The sequence below is a fragment of the Plecotus auritus genome (genome assembly GCF_963455305.1).
Source record: "Plecotus auritus genome assembly, chromosome: 5".
Classification (NCBI taxonomy): Eukaryota; Metazoa; Chordata; class Mammalia; order Chiroptera; family Vespertilionidae; genus Plecotus; species Plecotus auritus.
The window spans coordinates 36821244-36846858 of NC_137776.1; the positions used below are offsets into that span (position 1 = coordinate 36821244).

Here is a 25615-nt window from a genome sequence, read left to right on the forward strand (position 1 = left end):
ATGCAGGCCACTACTGTGATAAAGACAGCTGCTAACAAAGAGTACCACAATAATGGAGGAAACATCCAGAAAGGTAAGGGGACAGACCAGTTGGCTTTATTCTGGGTAGAGAGAGATGCTAAATATAACTGGGCTAGATCAGTGGTCGGCAAACTGCGGCTCATGAGCCACATGTGGCTCTTTGGCCCCTTGAGTGTGGCTCTTCCACAAAATACCACGTGCGGGCGCACACATACAGTGCGATTGAAACTTCGTGGCCCATGCGCAGAAGTCGGTTTTTGGCTCTCAGAAGAAATTTCAATCGTTGTACTGTTGATATTTGGCTCTGTTGACTAATGAGTTTGCTGACCACTGGGCTAGATCTTTCCCACTCCAGTGTTGCTACTTTTTAAACTTTCCTCCCAGTAAAATTCAGCATGTTTTAACTTGGTAACCTCACTCCAATGATTTTTAGAGAATATGGGCAGCCTATACAGGACCTATCAGGGAAATGGAAGATTTGGGGAACAGAAGGTGAACCAGAAGAGAGCATTTCCATCCATCCAGGCCTTTGGGAACTACTGATAGGTACAGTTGTCTTAAGTGGAAAGTGGGCAGGCTGACCTGTGCTACCCAAGTTGAATGTGATTTGACTTCACACAAATCTGAAATTTCTTTTTCTCTGGTAATGGTAGGAGAGAAAATAAGAAATGACAAGAGCATAAAAAGCAAGATAACTAAACTTTATGTGCTTAGAATTGTACATGGTTTTAACTATTAAAAGGACTGCAGAAAAAAAAATAAGAATAAAAGTAATGACTTATTCAGCAAAGGAAATAATATAATTAAGCATCCATTTTGCAAAAAATTAAGTTAGATTCCTACCTTATGCTAGAGAGAAAAAAATCTACATAGTGTAGAAGGACTGTGTTGCACACACACAGAATAAATTATAGAAGAATGCTATTATTTTCTTTTTAGAAGTATACTTTTATAATCATGTGGTAGGAAAGGCCACAGAGATAAAACCCAGAAGTCAGAGAAGAGAGGACTGAGCCATTTAACTAAATAACTTTAATAACCTTATGATATTATAAAAAGTAAAAGATAAGCAATAAACTAGGGGAAAGTCCCATTATAAATAAGAAAAAAAAAGAATTATTAACCAGAATATATAATGAACATATATACAAATCTCTTAAGAAAAATGCAACCAACCTACCTATATATATAAAAAGCCAGTGACCATAACAACCTTAACAACCAGTCACTATGATGCCCACTGTGGCCAGCGAACCGGCCTGATTGGACTCTCTCACCCCAATCCCCAATCAAGAGCCGGGTGGCAGGCCCTTCCCTTCCCCTGGCCAGCCCCGCCCCCAATCAACCGGCCCCACTGTGATAGGCCCGCAGCCCCTCCCCTCAGCCAGCCTGCCCCTGATCACACCCCTCACCCCAATAGGGGGCGGGGCCGGCCCGCCAATCTCCTGCAGCCCCTCCCCACTCCTGGCCCCACACCAGATCAGTCCCCCCACCCTAATCAGGGGCAGGGCTGGCCGGCCAACCACCCATGGCCCCTCCCCCAGGCTACTGGCCCTTGATTGGCACCCCCCCACCCCATTCAGGGGCGGGGCCAGCCGACCCACCGCCCACAGCCCATTCCCATGCCGGGTCCCACCAGCCAATTGCTCGCAGCCCCTTCCCCCAGCCGGCCTGGCCCTGATTGGGCCCTGATTGGGGCGGGCCAGCAGGCCAACCTCCCACCATCTCCTACTCCCAATAAGCCCAGCCCCAATCCACCCCAATTGGGGCCGGGCTGGCTAGCCAGACCCCACCTATGCACGAATTCGTGCGCTGGGCCTCTAGTGAGTTTATAATTGAAGCTAACACCACTTTATTTAGCTCCAACCCTATATTTGTAACAGCCTATTAAACCAGCGATTTTCAACCTTTTTCACATAAGTTAATATTTTTTGCCGATCTGAAAAAAAAATAGATAAAATTTTGATTGATTTACCCAAAAAAAATAATAATAGTTATTACCTATCCTTTTTGCTCCAAAGTGACTTTTTTAAAAAATCATTGCCTATACTTGCATATAAGGATTTCTGGTACCGAGAATTAACCAATCAGTCGCCACCTTATGCGACATGACCAGTAAGATACAACTCTATTATATGAACTATATATTTATGGTTCAAGACAGGGCATTCACACTGGATGGCTATTGTTATGTTGGCTGTTGTTATTTTTTTTTAATTTAATCTTTATTGTTCAGATTATTACAATTGTTCCTCTTTTTTCCCCCCATAGCTCCCCTCCACCTGGTTCCCACCCCACCCTCTGCCCTTACCTCCCCCCCACTTTCCTCATCCATAGGTATACAGTCTCTTCCCGCTTTTTGTCCAGTCTCTTCCCGCACCCCCCACACCCATTTCCCCCCGAGAATTGTCAGTCCACTCCCTTTCTATGCCCCTGATTCTATTATATTCATCAGTTTATTCTGTTCATCAGATTTTTTATTCACTTGATTTTTAGATTCACTTGTTGATAGACATGTATTTGTTGTTCATAATTTTTATCTTTACCTTTTTCTTCTTCTTCCTCTTCTTAAAGAATACCTTTCAGCATTTCATATAATACTGGTTTGCTGGTGATGAACTCCTTTAGCTTTTTCTTGTCTGTGAAGCTCTTTATCTGACCTTCAATTCTGAATGATAGCTTTGCTGGGTAGAGTAATCTTGGTTGTAGGTTCTTGCTATTCATCACTTTGAATATTTCTTGCCACTCCCGTCTGGCCTGCATAGTTTCTGTTGAGAAATCAGCTGACAATCGTATGGGTGCTTCCTTGTAGGTAATTAACTGTTTTTGTCTTGCTGCTTTTAATATTCTCTCTTTGTCTTTTGCTCTTGGCATTTTAATTATGATGTGTCTTGGTGTGGTCCTCTTTGGATTCCTTTTGTTTGGGATTCTCTGCACTTTCTGGACTTATAAGTCTATTTCTTTCACCAGGTGGGGGAAGTTTTCGGTCATTATTTCTTCAAATAGGTTTTCAGTATCTTGCTCTCTCTCTTCTTCTGGCACCCCCATAATTCAGATGTTGGTATGCTTGAGGTTGTCCCAGAGGCTCCTTACACTATCTTCAAATTTTTGGATTCTTTTTTATTTTTGCTTTTCCGGCTGAGTGTTTTTTGCTTCTTTGTATTTCAACTCGTTGACTTGATTCTTGTGTTCCTCTAGTCTGCTGTTAGGTCTCTGTATAATATTTTTTATTTCAGTCAGTGTATGTTTAATTTATAGTTGGTCCTTTTTAATATTCTCGAGGGTCTCGCTAAATTTATCGGCCTTTTCTAGGAAATTCTTGAAAAACCTTATAACCATGGTTTTGAACTCTACATCCAGTTGTTTGTTTTCCTCCATTTCTTTCGTTTGTGATCTGTTTCTTTGTCTCCCCATTTTCGCTGCTTCCCTGAGTTGGTAGAGTAGCTTTGTGTGGTAGGTGTCCTCTAGGGCACAGTGGCTCGGCCTCCCCAGTTACCTGAGGTGGACACTCTTGGTGTACCCCTTTGTGGGCTGTGTGCTCAGCCTTGTTGTAGTTAAGTCTTGATTGTTGTTGGTATCACTGGGAGGAATTGACCTCCAGGCCAATTGGCTGTGAGGATCAGCTGTGTCTACGCTGGGAGAACTTCTGTGCTGGAGACACCCTTATGGGACAAGACTTGCAAAATTGCAAAAGCCTCTGTGCTCAGCTTGGATGGGGCGGAGTTTCAGGGCGGAGCCAACAGTCTTGGCTTCCCATCAGCCGTGCCCTATGAGGCCCCTGGGTCTCAGTGTCCCTCGGTAATCACTGCAAGCACCTCTGAGAGAAAGCCGCCCTCGAGTTTTGCCCACTGCCAGACAGTCCGGTTTCTCCCCGAATGAGTCTGGGTTCCCAGAAACTCACCTGGAACTGGAGTTCAGCGCAGTCGGGAGCTTCCGTCTCCCTTCCACTTTAGAAAGCCAGCCATGCACTCAGCCTCCCGTGCATTCAGCAGTCAGTACTCTCTGCATGCGCGTGCCTCTGGACCTCTGCCTTCCGCAGCTCCTCTGAGTCTCAATGTGCTTTCCTCTTTTCTTCTAGTTGTAGAATTTTTACTCAGCCAGCTTTCCTGTGGTTCTGGATGGTGCCCGTTTTGTCTTTTAGTTGTAGTTTTGAAATTGTTGTGCAAGGCAGCAGTTTAGGTGTTTACCTATGCCTCCATCTTGGTTTCTCTGTTGTTATTTTATTTTATTTTTTTTTCTTGCCAATCTAAGGGTAAAGAGGTCAGTACCCCAGACTACATAATCAGTTAGTGTATGTTTTAAAAATTCTTGCAGCACACTGGTTGAAAATGGCTTATCTTAGATATTTGAATCTGAGTGTTTTATTGCTGACCTCAAACTCCACATGCCTGGAAATGAACTCATTATCTTCTCCTTCCCCCTGCCCCCCTTTGCTTTTCTCCTTTATCTTCTAAATCAACTATTCTCTAGCTCCAAATATTCCCATTCAACTGCAATACCAAGTTTTAAACCTTAGCATTATTTTAGAGCAATGTTTAAGCAGGTGGTGGCCAATTGTTGAGTCATGAAATCAGTTTAGTTGATTGAAATCAGCTTTTTAAAAATAAAATAAAACAAAATAGACCAGAAAATACATTGGACTTAGTCAGAGTAGTTACTGTTTTATAAAATGTTTGTTTCACTTATTTACACACATATGTATTGTCTACTGCAGTGGTCAGCAAACTCATTAGTCAACAGAGCCAAATATCAGTATAACGGTTGAAATTTCTTTTGAGAGCTAAATTTTTTAAACTTAAACTTCTTCTAATGCCACTTCTTCAAAATAGACTCGCCCAGGCTGTGGTATTTTGTGGAAGAGCCACACTCAAGGGGCCAAAAAGCCACATGTGGCTCGCGAGCCGCAGTTTGCCGACCACTGGTCTACTGGATCTTGATATAAAATGTGTTTCTGATTGTGTTCTTGGGCAAAAAAAAAATATATATATATATATATTTGAAAGCCACTAAACTCTCTCTACCTCATATACCATTCCTAATCAAATACCAAGTCTTGTTAGTTGTGGAACTTTTATACCAGCCCCTTCTCCAGCCCCACATCTGCACTCTTAGTCTATCTGGCTCCAGTCTGCCCCTTCAAGTCTTCATTCTTATTCTTGCTCGAGGTGTCTAAACTCAATTTCATTCACATGACTGTCCTTTTCAGAAGCTTTCAGTTGTCTTCTGTAGCCTTAAAATAAGAGCCAATCTCCTTAGAACATCATAAAAGGCCTTTTTTCTGTTCACAGCTCCGATCATTCGGGTAGAGCTATTTCACTCCAGACAAAGTGGCTTAATCTTTTCCTGAAAATGCCATAATATTTTACATAGCTCACTTTATAGGTGCTGTTCAATTTGCCTAAGATAACTATTGTGTTTCAAAAACACTTTTTAAATATAAAGTTTTCTCTGAAATTGGCTTCTCTTTTCTTTTTAAGAACTTACCTGCTCATCATCACAGCTCTGTCAGCACTCGTTATACCTGTATTACATTTATGTGTGCTTTTCTTATTTGTGACCCTATGAAAGCCATAAGTATTTGGATACACCACCCATGTCTTTGTTGTTGTTGTTTTACCACTAGAATCTTGACCACTATCTTAGCTGGGGCTACCATAACAAAATACCATAGACTGGGTGGCTTAACCAACGAAGATACTTATTTTTCACAGTTCTGGAGGCTGAAAGTTCAAATCAGGGTACCAGTATGGTCAGGTTTTGGTAAGGGCTCTCTTCCTGGTTTGTTAATGGCTGCCTTCTTGCAGTGTCCTCCGAACATGGTGGGGAGAAAGAGCAAGCTCTCTGGCACTCATCCAATCTTAAGGAACCCATCCTCATGACCTCATCTAGCCCTGATTACCTCCCAAAGGCCCCATCTCCAGGTACTGTCGCAATGGGAATTCAGGCTTTAATGTACAAATTTTGAGAGAGACACAATTGAGTCCATAGTGACAACCATGGGGGATATTTGTCATGGATAATGTAAAAGTATTCCTACATTGGGAAGAGCTTGGATCACATCTGAGTTATTTTCTACTGTTGAGATTCTTGTAATGTCCCTGCTATTAACATTTTATCCTTTTTTTTTTTTAAATCAGATGAGCCTTCTAATCCTAAGAAAGGAAATTTGTTATCTTCCAGTGGTTGTAATGAAGCCAAAGTGACTTTTAGTGATGATGACTGGCATTCCTTGGCACTAGAACAAAGAGCTAATGACAAAGAAATCAGCAATATTAACAAAGTAGATTTACTGGAGCCATCTTTTAGTTTGAGTTCAGATGCTAACGTAGAGAGTACTCGCTGTCAGTCAAGGGAGTTTGAAGACAGTATTGACTATGTTTTCTTGAATGAAACATACTCTATACTTTATTCAGAGTCAAAACTAAAGAATGAAAATCTTATTCTTTCAAATTCAGAATTAGGTTCTGAAATACAGAAAAGAGAGGAGGTGTTCTTTGATATTTTAGAACACAAACTTAATAAGATTATTGACTTAGAAAGAATCAAGATTTCAGATGATGATTGTGAAGAAACTGCTGAAGATGTTCACAAGTACGATACAGATGAAGACTCACAGCAGGAATATCATAGTGCAGAAGAACAAGAATATCTGAGTAACTTATCTCTTGATCAAACAAAAACATTAAACATATCTAATTTGGAAGTTGTTGGATTAAGAAATTCAGGTTATGAAGTTAAACATGCTGGCAATCTAGAAGTTAATCACATTAAGTCGGAAAGTTCTAGATTCTCTTTAGATTCAATTGATGATTATGGACAAGAAGATTCACCTCATGTCTCCAAATATCAGAATTCTGTTATGTTAGGAGAATATCATAAACCAAAGCATGAAAAGTGTAAGGATCAAGAGACTAGTTTAATGTATCACACAGTATTTGATGAAATTATACTAAGGAATAGTCCTTCTGAAAGCCAGGAATCTCAGTCTAAGAGTGGTTTTTTTAACCTTCAACAAGCATTGAAAACCAACATTTATACTGGCAAAATTAAATCTCAAGTAACTGAAAGTAAAGATTTTTGTGGAAATGCAACTTTTGAGAACAAAATGTTACACCTTGAAAATCCTAGTACATTACCACAGGAAAAAGCTTTAGAGACATTACTACAACCCTTTAATGATTGTCAAACTTCCTGTACCTCTATTTTTGATGATTCAGTAATTTCTGCCTGTGGACATTCACATTATAAAAGCCTGCCGAGCATTCCTAACTCAGTCCTAGATTTTTCTGTTACTCCACCGAGGATTGGAGCCAAAGATAATCAGGCAATAAAAGAAGATAGCTCCCTAAAAGTTACTAATGGCAATGCCACAAATAAAACATACTTTCATAGTATAGAAGAAACATGTCCCAGATTTATGACAGAGGCAGCTAAGTGCACAGTCACAGTTAATCAGACGGTGGATGTTAGCACTGATTTCAGGGCTTGTTTCACAAACAGCAGAGGAACAAGTACAAGACCTTCCATAGTATCTACATCCAGCAACACAGACATAACAATGATGAATAAAAAACGCCCTGGTGAATGGCAAAGGGGGAAACAAAGAAGTGTGGGATGTAATACAGATTGGTCATACAGTCAAGACAATGAAGATACACCAATGGCTGTGACAAAAGGATCGCTGGGAAAATCCCTCTCAGTCGACAGTTTAAAACCTAATGGAAATTTCTTAAATAAGGTAAAACCAATATAATTAATAATAGAATTTTATTTGACTTTATAAAGAGGCAGTGTGTGCTAATGTAAATTGAAGTTTAGCAGAGAATACTGAGGCTTTGTAAGAAAATGCTAGATAAGGGAACAAGTGGATAGATTGCCACCAAGCCTATCTTTTTCTGGTGGCTGCTATTGCCACATAGTCCATTAGTAATTGGGTTTTACATTTTACCAGTTTGGAGCCTCAGAACGTGTTGTTTGGCATATAGTTCTAATATGATTTTAAATCATGTTTGCAGGATTCCCTGGAATCAAGAAAAACACCTGCTATTACAGACTTAAAGGAACATTCTGAGAGGTAAGTTAGATATATAAACTTGCAGATACACATGGGTGAAAAATCAAAATAGTAATTTGCTTTTTGTAGGGTATTCAACCATCTATCTGTATATATAAAAGCCTAAGTGACTGTTCGACCGGCTGACCAGTAGCTATGATGCACACTGACCACCAGGAAGCAGACGCTCAACACAGGAACTGCCGAGCTGTGGTACTCAGGTGACACACCCGGAACCAGAGAGGAGAGAACCCAATTCCGGGTGCATCACCCAAGAACTGCCCTCTCCAATGTTGCAATCCAGGACCCCTTAGGGAATGTTGGACAGCTGGTTTCGGTCCGATCCCCGCAGGCCAGGCCGAGGGACACCCACCGGTGCACGAATCTGTGCAGTGGGCCTCTAGTATAGAATAATAGCTTAAAAGAACTTAAGAGATCATCTGCTTCAGCCATTTGCCTTCATACAAAAAACTCTTCTATAATAATAAACGCAAAATATGCTAATTAGACCAGACAGCTGAACGACCTCCGGACGTCATTCCGGACATCCTTCCGAACGAAGCTGCTGTGGTGGGGGCCGAGACAAAGGCGGTTAGGGGTGATCAGGAAGGCAGACAAGCAGTTAGGTGTGCAATCAGGCAGGCAGGCAGAGTGGTTAGGGGAGATCAGGCAAGCAGGTGAGCAATTTGGGGCAATCAGGCAGGCAGGTAAGCAGTTAGGGGAGATCAGGCAGGCAGGCAAGTGGTTAGGGGCAATCAGGCAGGCAGGCAGAGTGGTTAGGGGAGATCAGGCAGGCAGGTGAGCAATTTGGGGCGATCAGGCAGGCAGGTAAGCAGTTAGGGTTGATCAGGCAGGCAGGCAGCTGAGCAGTTAGGGGTGATCAGGCAGGCAGGCAGGTGAGCAGTTAGGGGTGATCAGGCAGGCAGGCTGAGGCAATTAGGGACGATCAGGCAGGCAGGCAGATTGGTTAGGGGCGATCAGGCAGGCAAATGGTTAGGGGCAATCAGGCAGGCAGGCAAATGGTTAGGGGCGATCAGGTACGCAGGCAGGCGAGAGGTTAGGGGCGATCAGGCAGACAGGCCAGTGGTTAAGGGCAATCAGGCAGGCAGGTGAGTGGTTAGGGGCGATCAGGCAGCAGAGCAGTTAAGGGTGATCAGGCAGGCATAGTGGTTAGGGGTGATCAGTTAGGCTGGCAGAAGAGCAGTTAGGGGCAATCAGGCAGGGATGCAGAGTGGTTAGGGGTGATCAGGCAGGGAGGCAAGTGGTTAGGGTTGATCAGGCAGGCAGGCGAGCAGTTAAGGGTGATCAGGCAGGGAGGCAAAGTGGTTAGGGGCGATCAGGCAGGCAGGCGAGCGATTAGGAGCCAGTGGTCCCGGGTTGCGAGAGGGATGTCCGACTGCCGGTATAGCGGGATTGGGCCTAAACCGGCAGTCGGACATCCCCCACGGGGTCCCAGATTGTGAGAGGTTGCAGGCCAGGCTGAGGGACCCACCCATCCCATGCACAAATTTTGTGCACTGGGCCTCTAGTACTAGGATAATATAGAATGTGAAAGTTTTTTCACTTACTGAGATTTCAGTCTCAATAATTCCTTTAGAAACTCATGGCATCTTTATTCAACCCAAATCCATACTGATTTAGTTACTCACTTTTCTTTCATTTGATCCCCTGTAGACCAAAACAAAATAGCACCTTTGGAAAATGTCATATATATGAAGAAGGAAATAGCTATGTTTACTTGGATGCTTTAATCTTGATTTTAATTAATTGTATAATTTACTTTGCACTTATTAGATACCCTTATCATTGAGAACACTGTGGTGAACTAGGAGGTGGGGGTAGGGGAAAGGGAAGTCTCTGAGAAGCCAAATTAGTTTTCATGCTCTGAAGTCATTTACTTTTTTACTTCATTCATTCATTCTGAATTTAATTCGGTATTCAATCCTATAAAATTAAATAACAGAGTTGGTTTCCTGACACAGGAGTATTGAGAAAAGCTAGAAATGGCAACTAGTAGCAAGAACTGTTATCATTCAGAAAATGTAGTGCTTTGGGGCTTTTTTATAAAATAACACAAAATATTTCCTTATAATAATGACACTTAATTATTAAGAAAAATGCCTGCTATGTCTGTTTTCTATTAAAAAGGTAACACATTTAAGATCAATTTCCATCCAGAATGCTTATAACTTTAAAATGTTGGCCAAAGCTTGATTTAGGTTGAAAAACCTATTGATTCTGGATAAAGTCAATACTTTACTGTGGAATTCTTTTTCATAAAAGGAAGTATGAATGTGAGAATTATTTATTTCCTTGAGTTCTAGAAAGAATATATTTAGCTTTGACTTTTGACATTTCTGCTTTCCGTGGTTGTAATGTATTCCTGTAGCCTTTTCATGTCTGGTAGAAATTGATTTAAACTTGATAGGAAAATGTAAGAACTTAAAAACTGTATCTAGAGGCACGTAATTAACAGAAAAATATTGGAGATCTTACCTAACCTAGTCTTTTATTTTAAAGGGAACCTCAACTTTGGAAAGAGATGGAGAAGAATTTGCCATCAAAGTGCTGTCAGAAAACAATGCAGAGAGCCATCAAAGCAGAGTTGCACCTTTTAAATATTCACTATCAGTTGTGTCATCGCCATTGTAGTGATATCTACAAACTTGTAATGGAAAATAGGGAAGGATTAAATAGGTGATTGTTAAATTTAAATCTGTGTCATCTTAGAAATTTATCACTAGCTTAAAATTCTAGAAAATTTCTTTAATTTCATTTTTGAAGGGCAAAAGCAGGAGTAGATTATAACTAGATTTTAAAACATAGTACACTTGAATTTCATGAAGAGACAACAGTGCATGTTGGGATGAGGAATCCAGTAAAAAGATAGATTTGATGTTTCTTATGAAGTCCAAGTACGGACAAAGTAAGTTGCAGGGTTTCACATGACATTCCATCACATTCTCTCTGGCTTATATAATGGGGATTGCTGGTACTGCTTCTATTTTATCTTCTGTGGTTCATTTTGTTTTATTAAACATTTAAAAGAAAATATTTTAAGGATCTGATAGAATTAGAACTAAGTATATAATACAATATTAGTGTTAAATGGATGACTTCAGCCTAAATCGGTTTTGTGAACTTACCTTTTGAACAGGAATTTATCAACTAATTCTACTAAAAAGGAACTAGGATCAGCACTACTGTCTGTTTTGGGAGACTTAAAAGTTAAATATGTAAGCTTGAAAGAAAAAGTAAACAAGGGCATACCACTGGAAGAGCTGCCCCCTCTGTCCGTAGAATCAAAATTATTATCTACCTTCTCTACTTTTGCTTCCAGGGTATGTATGTATGTCTTAGGAATACAATTTTTACTTTATTTAGACAAAAGATTTTAAACTAAAAGATTTTTCTTCCCTTTTATGTCTTTCCAGCTAATGAAAAAAGAATCACATGTGTAAGTTCAGGTTTAATTTGATCTTAAAAATTGCTTAATTTCGTTAATTTTAAGTTTTCTATTTTGATCCTTATTTAGGACATTGATAAATCTTTAATGAAATGTTTTTCTGTTTAGCTTTTCAGGAGCAGATTCTGAACTAGATAATCAAAGTACATGTGATGTTGATGTTTCTTCAAGCCTAAAAAAGACACTCTCACAAGTGAGTTGTTTTTTTTTCAGTTCATCAGTGTAAATCTGTGATTTTATGGCTTAAGTGAAGTAAACTATAATTTGCAGAAGTTCTCACATCCTTCTTTTCATTTAACTGGTGTACTTTGTGTACTGCTATTTGAAGGATATCACTGATTAGAAGGAACATATGTCCTCCAGTGGTCGGCAAACTGTGGCTCGCGAGCCACATGCGGCTCTTTGGCCCCTTGAGTGTGGCTCTTCCACAAAATACCACGTGCAGGTGCACACGTACAGTGCGACTGAAACTTCGTGGCCCATGTGCAGAAGTCGGCTTTCAGCTCTCAAAAGAAATTTCAATCGTTGTAATGTTGATATTTGGCTTTGTTGTCTAATGAGTTTGCCGACCACTGTCCTAATCAAACAGATGTCAACAGTATATGTTGAGAGGATAACCATATAATTTATCATTATACCAGGAGATTTGAGGATGAAACATAGTGATGTTCATATGACAAGATACAAACCTGGACTGTCTCGGGCAAACCATGACTTAGGCCCACCATCATGTTGACCCAGTGTGATAAAAACTAATATCTTAGAGAATTTGTTTCTTGAGGTAGAATAAAATAATATGTCATTCATTTTACACAGGGAAGTTTTCATTCTTCCTTTATTGAAATGGATAAAATTTTAATATGCTTTTAATAGGTTTTCTTGACCTCTCTTGGTCCCAAGGAAATGTTCGTCACTCCACAAATTGTGAAGTGCTATAGAATCATAAATTAGATTCCATTATCAAGTGAGTCAGTGTGGTAGGGTAGCTGATTTTTTTACTTTCTGACTTTGGTTTTAACCCTGAGGTTATATTATATGGGTAGTCTTATATAATAAGATGCATTCTAAAGCCAAAAGTGAATACTTAATTGATTTATATTCCTTTCTATTAACATAAGTGATTAAAAGTAAATTACTTCAATTTATTCCACCGTTGTACACAAACCCATTAAACACAAAGAATTAACAGATCTAAAAACAGATTTTGATATTCTCACATTTCTTATGTAGTTTACTTAACTTGTTTATTTCATGATATAAAATGTTCTGGAGAGGTTTTGTTTCATCATTTGTAATAGTAGCAGTGGTATAACCTCATTTGGGGAAGAACAATAAATAATTTTAAAACTACAAGATGTAGATAGACATAATTTTTATAATCTAAGCTTTGGCTGTAAAACAGTATCTTTAAAAAATTTTTATTCTATAGAGGGATAGAGAGATAGAAGCATCCATCAGCTGCCTCCTGCACGTCCCCTACTGGGGGTTGAGCCAGAAAACGGGGCATGTGCCCTGACTGGGACTCGAGCCTGTAAACTCCAATCTGTGAACTCTTGGTCATGGGTCGATGCTCAACCACTGAGCCACACCAACAGGGCAATAAAACAATATTTTAAGTTGTGATCATATTTTAATATCTGTCTCATTAAATTGACAGGTTATGCCTGAAAGTCAGTGTAGTTTAGTGTGTCTAAATTTTATTTACTTATGTACCATCTTCACAATTTTCCATAGCCGTATATTGCCTGTAATATTACTTGCTTTGTGTTCTTCTTTAAACAGTTCTCCTTTTTAGATAAAGTTATGTAAAGAGTAACTTATTTATTATTGGGAAAGAAACATTACTTCCCATAGATATAAGCCACATTAAATACATAATTTAAATGTTAATATGGAAAATACTTCTATGTATACCTTCAAAAATCATCTGAATTCCTTCGAGAGTGCGTGTGCCACACTTTGCTAAGTAATGGTAGTGTTAGCATATAGTCACTATACACAGACTGGGGTCATTCAAATCCTAATTCTCATTAACTGCATGACGTTCAGTTTGCTCACCTGCAAATGTAAGTGGAGAATGATTTTGCTTTCAGAGCCTTCATTTTTGTGAGGGCTAAGGCCAGTGAAGAGTGCCACCACATAGTAAGAGCACCATAACTATTAGTTCTTACTTATTTTCATTGTTTTTATTATTTTAATCCTCAGGTGTCTTTATTATCTGACAATAGTCATCCTAAACAAGGTACATCACCCAAGGAAGATGGTTTAAAAAACGGTGATATAGATGGATACTTTAGTCAACTGAAACTTGATGATAAAGGTCAGTATAAAAATGTATTGTCTTATGTCATTGCTGGAAAAAAATAAGGTTAAAATGTCCCTAGTGCCCATTCATTAAATCAAAATAAATATTCTTAATTGACTGAATGGTATCGTTCTGATTATGAATGGTAAGTATGTTCTTTTTGCATGTACTTGGCATCTTTAAGGTTACTTAATACTATCTATAATAATAAAAGTGTAATATGCTAATTAGATTGGATGTCATTCCGGATGACCTTCTTGATGAAGCCATGGCAGCAGAGGCCGAGGCAGAGGCGGCCGCTGTGGCGGGGCCAAGCAAGCTCCTTGTACAAATTTCGTGCATTGGGCCTCTAGTATCTGATAATGCCAATAATGATACAGACTTTTATTCTTCTGGTTCATGTCTTACAATCTAAATATTCTCCTGTCCAATTTGTATACCTGCAAATTGTGTAATATTTTTATTTTGTTTTCTATGAAAAAAAGATGATCATTCCAAAAAGAACACTAATTCGATTTTTAAAGAAATAAAGAGCTGCAGTACTGTTTAATATCTTTTTAAAGACATTTATTGTTAGTCTGTGTAGAGAGATGATACAAATCTCTTTAATAAAGAATAATTTGAAAATCTGAAAAACAAGACTAGAGATTGGTGTTAATTAAAGGAAAACTGGGAAGCAAATCACTCAGACTGAAAAGTACTTTTTATTTAGGGACTACTGAAAATCCCTTCTCAGAGAATACCTCCCACCCCCATCCTCACCTGAGAATATGCTTCCATTGATTCTAGACGGGGAGAGAGAGAGAAACATCAAACTGTGGACCCCGTACACACCTCAACTGGGGATTGAACCGGAAACCTGCATATGTGCCCTGACTGGGAATCGAACTCACAACCTTTTGTTGTATAGGACAATGCTCCAACCACCTAAGCGACCCAGCCAGGGCCCTTCTCAGAGAATCTTTATGCTTGGTTCTCCTATTTTTCTAATATTTATTTTTATACTTAAAACTAGTAATTGTCATCATGCTGGTTTATTCTAAGAAGCTTTTAGGTAACTTCTCAGAGGGCAAACCTACATCATTCATAGCTATTTCTGTTCAATTTCTCAGATTCCAAACATTATCAAGAAACAAGTGAAGACTGGTTTGATGCTAAAGAGAGCCTGACAGGAGTTGACCGCTCAGGAATACAAGAAAATCAAATAGAACAAGACAAATGGGATCCAAAGTTTACATCAGGTTGGTTCTTAACAGTTTACTAAGAAATCCTAACCTAGCTCATTTTATTTATTTACTTAATCTTTATTGTTAAAGTATTATATATGTCCTCTTTTTCCCCCCATTGGCCCCCTCTAACCCCCCTACATTCCCCCCTCCAGGCCTTCACCACCCCATTGTCTGTGTCCATGGGCCATACATATATCCATACAAGTTAACCTAGCTCATTTTTAAAATGGTACTTAACTGTCTTCTGTTATTGGGAGGGACTAAGCTGTTTTAAAATTTTATTCCAGTTTGTGGATTTTCTTTATAAGTATAAAAAGTGAGAAAATTAGCCATTTGGAGGTCATTTCTCTTTCAGAAAACTGTCTGCTAAAAGCTTAAATCCGCCCTGGCCAGTGTTTCTCAGTGGTTGGAGTATCAGCTCATGAACTGATGGGTTGAGGATTTGATTTCTGGTCAAGGGCATGTACCTCAGTTGCAGATTCAGTTCCCAGCCCCTGTTGGGACGTGTGTGGGAGGCAACCAATTGATGTGTCTCTCACATCAATGTTTCTCTCTGTCCCTCCTTCCCCCATTCCCGCTCTCCTTCTCCCTCTTCCCTTCCCCTTCCATCCCTTCCACTCTCTCTAAAAAAAAAGCAATGGAAAAAATACCTTCTGGTGAGGATTTTTTTAAAAAATCAAGTAATATATCAATAAGTGAACAACAAATCTTTATCTCAAAAAAATCAGTAAGTAAACATTTTTTAAGTATGAGAAAATTTAAATTACCTGAAGTGTCTCCAACCTACAATAATCACTATTAATATTCTTTACCATTCTTTTATGTATTTTATGCATATATTTAATACACATATATAGTTTTAAGTAAATGGCATTATATAATCTAGTTTTATTATAATTACTTTTTTTCCTTGCATTTGTCTCCATATCACTTACCACATACTGTGTATTTTTCTTACTTAATATACTGACTGCCTTCCCACACTCATACATGAGGCCAAGAATTGTTTATGCTTTGTTCACTGCCTAACCTGAGTGCACATGGGGTATCTAGAGATATATTGTATTACCTAGTACAAGGGGAGGTGATGGGTATGATGTACGTCTCCTCATTCCTATTCACTTACCTTTTCTATTGTGCTCCCTTCTCATCCTAATGTAAAAGTCTATCTAATAATAGCCTAGGTGGCTGTCACGCCCTCATGCATCACGCCCTAACGTTGTCACAAGATGGCCATCACAAGATGGCCACATGCACAGCGGAGGCGGGGCCTGGAGGAGGCAGGTGGCAGCAGGGGAGGGCAGTTGGGGGGCATTCAGGCTGGCAGGGGAGCGGTTAGGGGGTGATCAGGCTGGCAGGCAGAAGCGGTTAGGGGCAGTCAAGGAGGCAGGCAGGCAAGCGGTTAGGAGCCAGCGGTCCCAGATTGTGAGAGTGATGTCTGACCAGCAGTCGGACATCCCCCAAGGGGTCCCAGATTGGAGAGGGTGCAGGCCGGGCTGAGGGACACCCGCCCCTCCCACCCCACCCCCCACCCCCCCGCACAAATTTCATGCACCGGGCCTCCAGTATAAATTATAAAGGTAAATAATTAGTTTCACTATTTTCTCTATACAGCAGATTATAAACCAAAGAAATCATCAAGTTAAGTTAATGAAGAAGAGTAGGTATTTTGCCGGAGAGGAAGGATTCTACCTGAATTCTAGCACCACCACTGACTAGATTTGTGACCTAAACTTCTAAGACTTCAGTAACCCCATCTAGAAAATGGAAATTATAACAGTTGTACCTCACAGGGTGGTTGGAGCATTACATGAGATGATACATAGAAAATGCTTGGCATAGTGCCTGGATATGGGAAACACTTGATAAGGGTTAGACTCTTACTATATAATGAAGAAAATAAAAATTGTAATTATCCCATTATAAAAATTATAAAACATGAATAAAAACTACTTTAAGAATTCATTCAACAAATATTTATTGTGTACCTCTCTATGTTCCAGGTATATGTTTTGGTAGTAGCTTGAAAGAATCTCAATTCAGTGAATCCTTTTTTATTTCAGACCAGGTTCTCTAAAAATACAGACTGAAAATGCAGTCTAAGACTTTTGAATAATCTATAATCCTAGTATTTGTGGTTTCTAAAATAGTGCTATCTAAAGCAAGTTCTTTGACACACACACACCGCCCCCCCATTCTTATGTGCCATTACTATTACCTCAGCTATATACCAGCTCTTGGTATTGTCTGACTTAAAGGTTTTCTTGGTGTGGTTTTCCCCAGCAAAGTCATGTGAGTCAGGAAACCCCTGGCCAGCATTAGGGTGGGCTAGGATCCTGTGTGCATTCCACGTCTTAGCACTTCTCTGAGCAGAGACAAGTGAAGACACTGTCTTCATTCTGGTGTAATTAATTACTGTTAACTTATTGATCCATTTTTGAGCTACAAGAGACTTAATATCAATGAATCTAATCTCTTTATTTTTATGATGATATGATTAATGCCCAGAAATGTTAAAACTTTTCTCCAGGCTCTTGGTCTTCAGTCTAGTGCTGATATTTGCTAATTATGACTTTACTAAAGGCCCAGTACATGAAATTTGTGCACGGGAGAGGGGGGTCCCTCACCCTGGCCTGCACCCTTTCCAATCTGGGACCCCTCGGGGGATGTCCAACTGCCAGGATCAGGCCTAAACCGGCAGTCGGACATCCCTCTCGCAATCCGGGACTGCTGGCTCCTAATGGCTCACCTGCCTGCCTGCCTGCTTGATCGCCCCTAACCCCTCAGCCTGCCTGCCTGGTTGCCCCCCCTACTTTGCCCTCCTGCCAGCCTGATCGCCCCTAACTTGCCCCCCTACCAACCTGATCAACCCTAACCGCCTCTGCTCAGCCCTCAGCCTAAGCGCAGTCTGGCCTCCCTCTGCGGGAGGCGACCTGGTGGATCAGGGGAAGGCGCCGCCCCCATTGCTGCTGCCACTGCCAACCTGAGCCTGGACCCTTCGCAACTGCACCTCAGCCCTTCGCAGCTGCCTGTGGCTGCCTGAGCCTCGGCCCTCACAGCTGCTGCAGCTTTGTCCAAAAGGTTGTCCAGAAGACGTCCGCCCTAATTAGCATATTACCCTTTTATTAGTGTAGATAATAAGTGTTATGATTATATATATAAAAGCCTAAGTGACCAGCCTACCGGTAGCTATGACTACCAGGGGGCAGGTGCTCAACACAGGAGCTGCCGAGCTGGGATGACTTGGCAGCTGCGGTTCTTGGGTGACGCACCCGGAACCAGAGAGGAGGGAGCCCGATTCCGGGGTGTGTCACCTGAGAACCGCCCTTTCACAATCCGGGACCCCTTGGGAGATGTCGGAGAGCCAGTTTCAGCCTGAACCTTGCAGGCCAGGGCGAGGGACCCCACTGGTGCACGAATCCATGCACCGGGCCTCTAGTAAAAAAAAAAAATTGAACAATTTTCACTTAAAAATGTCAACATAATAATGGTTATCTTCTGTTTTGCGTTATGTTTTTCTATAAGCAGAAATTAAGAATGCTGAACTCTTACAAAGAGATAAAGGTTATTTGGTACATGTTGGCGGTCTCTGCCCTTCAGTATCTGAGGTATGCTTGGATTTATTTTTTTGAGCTTTATTTTCAAATTTATTAGGTATTCATATTTTGATTGTTGTTGTTTTTTACCTTTCACAAACTTTCATTTCTCTTCTTTTAGGCTGATTTAAGGTCTCATTTTCAGAAATATCAAGTTTCTGAAATTTCAATTTATGATTCTTCTAATTACAGGTATATTTTCTAAATTCAGTAAGTGTGCATTTGCTAAGTGTCTGTGTGCCAGAGGCTCTGTACTAGACATTAGCCAAGTGGTGATAGTCAGGGCCATTCAGTAGAGCTTCCCCAACTCCAGTAAAGGGACACACGTGGACAAGCAGCTGCAATCATTAACTGGTGCTGCTCTTCAGGTCTTTTTCATGGTACTTTTCACCTTGTTACTGACACATAGCAGTTACTGGATGTGTGCACTTGATCTTGTTTCACAGTGGCAGTGGAGTGCTTTAGTCAAGAGAGTGGGCTCCACAGCTCTGTGGCTGGGTTTAGTTCCCAGCTCCATCAATACTTGCTGCATAAATTTGGACAAATTATGTAACCTTTCTGTACCCCAGGCTCTTTATAAAGTAAGAATAATAACTCCAGTACCTTCATTGCTCTGAAACTGTTTTTAGTTAAATAAATAAAACAGTAAGAATAAAGCAGGTGCTCAGAAAACTGTACCTTTATTTTTATTATAATTCTTGGTCAATATTTTTATATTTTTAGGTAGATAACTATACCATGTGCATATCACCACATATATGTATGTTGCCACTTTCTGTTTTGTGACATTGCCAGAACATTCAAAAGTATCAAATACTAATGCCAAGAGCTCAGTAGAAATACCTTTACTGTTTTATCACTAAATATGATAGCTATTCATTTCAGACATTAAAACTTTATCAATTAAGAAAGGATCCTATTTGTAGTCGAGGTTGAAATTTATTAAAAATAGGTGTTTAATTTTGTCTTAAGTGGAGTCACTTAAGACGTGCTTCTTTTCTGATTTAATATTTTAGATATGCATCTCTTGCTTTAAAAAATAACAATGATGCAAAGTCTGCTGCGAAAGAAATGAATGGGATAGAAATAAATGGGAAACCAGTTAATGTGCGACTTGTTAAAAGTCCTGGAGAATGTACATCGCCACTTTCCTCCAAAAGTGGAAGGAGAATTAGTTTGAATAATTTGGAGAAAAGCACCAACAAAGAAATCAACTCAGCTTCCTCTGCTCCTAGATTGCCCAGAACTAGGCCAAGGCAGCTGGGATCTGAGCAAGACAGTGAATTTTTCCATTTTGACCAAGAGGTTAGTTTTAAATGGTCTTTGTGTGTGCCACATTGAAGTGGCTGTGTAGAACAATTGACTCTAAAACTATCAATCTTAAAGTGGGAATGAGAAAGTCAATCTGAATGATTTTTAACTGTGGATCCACCCTAACCTGCTTTTATACAACTTCAGTTCCCCTGAGGGAAAATGTAGATCTTTGCTGACCTAGCTACAGAAAAACTCGTTTCCCTTTAACTTTAACTAGGTTCATTGACAGTGCTTTTCAGTCTTTTATCTCTTTATTTGTGGACTATACTACATCATTCTTTTTAACACAACTAACCTTATCTCATACTTCTTAAAACCATATAATGTAATCATTTAATTATATATGCCCTCATCTTTAAACAGCACATGGGAAGTGATAAAGTTGCCTCAGTCATTCTTTCTCCCAAACAAGTAGTTTATATACAATGTCTTGATTTCTTTGTTTCTCTTCTTCATCTCACTTTAGCAAAATGCCTGGCATCACTTAGGCATTCCATCTTTTTTTTATTTTATTTTATTTTACATACAGTAAGATCAATTTTATTTGGTGTCTATGTGTTTGCACAATTGCATATAGACATGGTGGTTACATGTCTATTACATTTGTGCAAACACACAGACACCAAACAAGATATTCAAGATACAGAATAGTCCATTCCAAAACACTCTCTTGTGCTCCTTTCTGTTTCCTCTTGCTATGTTTTTACCTTTTCCAGAATGCCATACCAATGGAATAGTATGTGGCCTTATTAGTTTGGCTTCTTCCATTTACCTTAGTGCATTTGAGATAGATGTATGTTATGTGTGTATCAGCAGTTCATTCCTGCTCATATTTTGACCATTTTTATTGGGTTGCTTATTTTCTTATTACTGAGTTCTGATTTTTTAATATTCTGAATATAAATTCTTTATCAGCTGGATATGTGATTTGCAAGTACTTCTATCTGTACTTTGTCTTTTCATTTATTTAATAGTATCTTTATCAGAACAAGAGTTTTTAATTTTCATGAAGTACCATTTATCTGTTTTTTTTTCTTTATTAATTTGTGGTTTTAGTATTGGATCTAAGAAACCCATCTCAGAAAGATTTTGAGTGAATTTTTATGTAATGTGTAAGATAGGAATTGAGGTCATTTTTTTCTTTGTTTTTGTTTTACGTATGGAAGTGTTCTAGCATCATTGTTGAAAAAGGCTATCCTATCTCCATTGAATTATCTTTAACTTTTGTTAAAAATCAATTGATCATACCTGTATGGGTCTATTTCTAGACTGACTGTTCTCTTCCGTGGATCTGTTTTTCTGTCTTCACCAATACTACACTATCTTGATGATTGTAGCTTTATTGTAAGCTTTGATATCAAGTAGAATGAGTCTTCCAGCTTTGTTCATTTTCAAAATTGTTTTGCCTATTCTAGTCTCTGACCTTCTGTATAAATTTCATAATTCAACTTGTCAATATCTACCAAAAACTCCTACTTTGATTTTTACTGAGGTTATATGGAGTCTATAGATCAGAGCAGATCCCATTTTAGTAAGTGGATGAAAGAAATATTTGTTGGATAAGACAAAGGCATCTCTTCTATGTCCTTTATTCCATCCTTTCCATAACTCCATTCTTGGAGTTACCCCAGTTCTTTTCTGTACTATTAGTGATTCCATTGCCTCTTGCAGACTTTTCTTGCTACTTAAGAGTCATCCAAAACTCTTCCTATCCTGGCACGATTTTCACTTGACTTTTTATTCTTTTGAAGTTACCCTTCCTATTTGCCCTGTGTTTTTACTGCCAAACTTCCCAAATTTTAGTCTCTAAAATTTTATTTTAACTGCTTTTTTCGTTCTCACTAGTGACCTTTTTATTGGTCTTTTTCCCCTGTTGACCTTTTTTTTTTTGACCACCTAGCCTCTTTGACTCTTTTTTTTTTTTTTAATATACGTTTATTGATTTCAGAGAGGAACACAGAGGGAGAGAGAGAAACATTGATTGGCTGCCTCCTGCATTCCCCACACTGGGGATCCCGCCTGCAACCTGGGCATGTGCCCTGACCGGGAATTGGGTGACCTCCTGGTTCATAGCTCGATGCCCAAACATTGAGCCACACTAGCCGGGCAAGCCTCTTTGACTCTTGATTATCCCTTTCTCAAAAATATTTTTCTTTCATCTCAGTGACACTATGTGTTTTTTTTAAATATTTTATATGTTTTTATTGATTGCAGAGAGAGGAAGGGAGAGGGAGAGAGAGATAGAAACATCAGTGATGAGAATTATTGATTGACGGCCTCCTGCACACCCCCCACTGGTAATTGAGCCCAAAACCCGGGCATGTGCTCTGACTGGGAATTGAATTGTGACCTCCTGGCTCATGAGTCAACACTCAACAACTGAGCTACACCGGCCAACCAACACTTCATGTTTACAATGTGTTTTTTTGGTACATAACCTCAGTCCACAGTAAGAAAGAAGGAAACAAAGTACAATTGGGCTGCATGGGGACCTGAACTGGAAATCTGGGAACTGTGGCTTTTCCCATCCTCTCTCATGTAGTAGATACAGTTTCTTGCCTTTACAACCCTGTATGTTCCATTCCTCTGCACATTGGCTTTCTCTGTCTGATCATGACTTTTCCTCCATTTGACTTTATTTTGCTTAATGTTAACTCTGCAGTATTATTCAGTTTGATCTTCTATCATTTGATTAATTCATTTGCTCTGTGTTTCAATTCCTCATTCTTTAGACAGGGAATCTGAACCAGCCTATGATTTTTGTGTTCATCGTTTCAGGTGATGCACTCTTGCTTCATTCAGCTGGGGCAGTGGCCATGCAGTTAGTGGAGGGAAAGTTATGTGGTAGAAATAAGGCACCATGGGCCAGGGTAGGAGTATGTTATCTTAGAGTATGTGGGTAGAGAGGTTTCTATTACCAGCTTGTTAAACTATACTCTTAAATTCTCCTACGTTTCCAGCAATTTCTTGCCACCCTTTTTTTTTTTTTTTTGGATTCTCAACATTTATTCATTTAGGAAATATTATATACAATGAGAAGCAGAATAGTGATGATTAACAACAACACATTCATAACCTGGCTCTGCTCCCTACTCATCATATGATTGAGCAAGTTACATCAACATGGTGTCTGAGCTTCCTTGTCTTTTTTTAAAAAAATATATTTTTATTGATTTCAGAGCTAAAGGGAGAGGGAGAGAGATAGAAATATCAATGATGAGAGAGAATTGTTGATTGGCTCCCTCCTACATGCCCCCGACTGGGATCCAGTCTGCAACCCAGGCACATGTACTGACTGGGAATTGAACTGTGACCTCCTGGTTCATACGTCGACACTCAACCATTGAGCTACACCAGCTAGGCCCGAGCCTTCTTATCTTAACATGGGGATAATAGTTTTTACTTCACAGATGTTGTGAGGTTTAAATGACTTTAATACAGAAAAGTTTTAGAACTGTGCCTGGCATGGCAAATATGCTCAATAAATAGTAGCTGTCATTGTTGTTTATCAGCAATTTGGCTCTTTCATGGAAATCTCATCTTCTCTGTGGTTTCAACTATCACTTAAACTGCTGTATCCCAAACACTTATTTATTTAACTAACAGTTATGACATGCCAACTGTGTACACTGTTCTAGACCCTGGGAAAGCAGCAGTGAACAAAACAGACAAAAGTCTATGTTCTTGTAGAGCTTAAATCTAGTGAAGGAGATAGGGCAATAGCAAAGAAGTAAAATATCTGAGATGACATTTAATATTTCACATAGCTTGTCCTGATTTTTCATCTGGGCTTTAAAGTCTCAGCTCTTCCTTTGTTGAACTTGGGATTTACAGTGGTTTCATACAATGTATAGTGTACTTGCCTGGTTAATAGTAATTAATTGATTATTTTAATTTTGTCTCTTCAGTTGGATTATAAGATCCATAAGTGGAGAGGGTTCCATTTTATATCACTAGATTTCTTCCCTGGCCTTCTCTGCCCTGGCCCTCCCTCCTTTCCCTGCATGTGGTACATTCTGGGCATATAGTTTATGCTCATTAAACATGTAGTAAATACGATGTACATTATTTATAACTATCATGCAGACCAGTTTTCCTCTGTCGGGTTGTGTAAAAGAATTAACCCTTCATGCCCTAAGACTAAGATAGATAGCCATTGTATATAATGAATTAACCTCTCTCCTAGCTATAGGAACTAGTTATGTTCTATCTTTGGGAAAGTTGAGAAAATAGATCTGAGCAGATCCCTTTTTAGTAAGTGGATGAAAGAAATATTTGTTGGATAAGACAAAGGCATCTCTTCTAACTATGTCCTTTATTCCATCCTTGCCATAACTCCATTCTTGGAGTTACCCCAATTCTTTTCTGTACTATTAGTGATTCCATTTCCTCTTGCAGACTTTTCTTGCTACTTTAGAGTCATCCAGAACTCTTCCTATCCTGGCAGGATTTTCACTTGACTTTTTATTCTTTTGAAGTTACCCTTCCTATTTGCCCTGTGTTTTTACTACCAAACTGGAATGAGGAATCCTAGTTGAGAAAGACTGGTTAGACATAGCTTTAGATACTTGATCACTGCTATAAGAAAATGTGTTTGCCATTTTTTTAATACATGGCCCTGAGCACAGCTCAAGAAAATCTACTTAGTATAAATAATCCCAAATCAAAGTAAGTCTCTTAAAATTTTTGATTTTACAACTTGAAATTATTATCATTACTGTTTTAATTTTACTATTTTAATAGTATTTTTAAATTTTGTTTTAAATAATCTGGATTATCTCTATGTAATGGTTACTGATTGTAAGAAAACTTTTAAAATGCTTATTTAGGATGTCAAGAAGAAGAATTGTAAACAGATTGAATCTACTAAATTATTACCTGATATACCTATTCGATTCATACCTCCAAATACATTGAACCTGCGTAGCTTTACCAAGATCATGAAGAGACTTGCTGAACTACATCCAGACGTTAGCAGGTAATGACCACAATTATATTTTGACTGGCTGTAAAACTTGAATGTAAAAATGTAGTTTATTTCAATAACTTAGCTGTATTTGGAATGCACAAATGCTTTGGAAATGACAAATGCTCATGTATGTTTTCCTTTTACACAGAGACCATATTATAGATGCTCTTCAGGAAGTACGAATAAATCATAAAGGTTTCCTGAATGGCCTATCTATTAATACTATTGTGGATATGACTTCGTCTGTTTTGAAAAACTCTGCTTCCAGTTAGAAATAAAAGAAGCAAAAGGTAAGTCATTCATATCTTTTATATTTAACCGTTACTTCAAATTTTAAGTTACTGATTTCATTTTTCCAAATGAAAAGAATATTATTTTTTAAATAATATTATAAAATAAAAAATATACTGTATTAGCATTATTTTTTTCTTTCATATATTAGCATTATTAATGCAAAACCAGTTAACCCAAAGTTCAGTGACTTAATGTTTATCATCTCATTGTTTGCAAATCAGGATTCAGAAATGGTGTGGCTGGGTGGTTTTAGCGTAGGGACACTCCTGAGTTGCAGTCATGATGCTGGTCTGGGCTTCAGTCATCTGGAGGCTTGACGGAGACTGTAAGATCTGCTCACTCACATGGCTGTTGAGGGGTCCCCTGTA

The 25615-nt window shown here is 39.1% G+C and overlaps 1 protein-coding gene across 1 annotated transcript; it reads left to right on the top strand.

Moving 5' to 3' along the window:
- On the top strand, nt 1–25225 carry RBM44 (RNA binding motif protein 44; the record flags this gene model as incomplete). Its single annotated transcript, XM_080671156.1, has 14 exons — nt 1–73; nt 6159–7759; nt 8037–8095; nt 10595–10771; nt 11232–11415; nt 11509–11531; nt 11649–11733; nt 13746–13860; nt 14958–15086; nt 18603–18682; nt 18792–18862; nt 19687–19978; nt 24823–24962; nt 25102–25225. 14 exons carry the CDS (start codon nt 1–3, stop codon nt 25223–25225), a joined length of 3153 nt encoding a protein of 1050 aa, XP_080527282.1.
- Nucleotides 25226–25615: the final 390 nt, after the last annotated feature.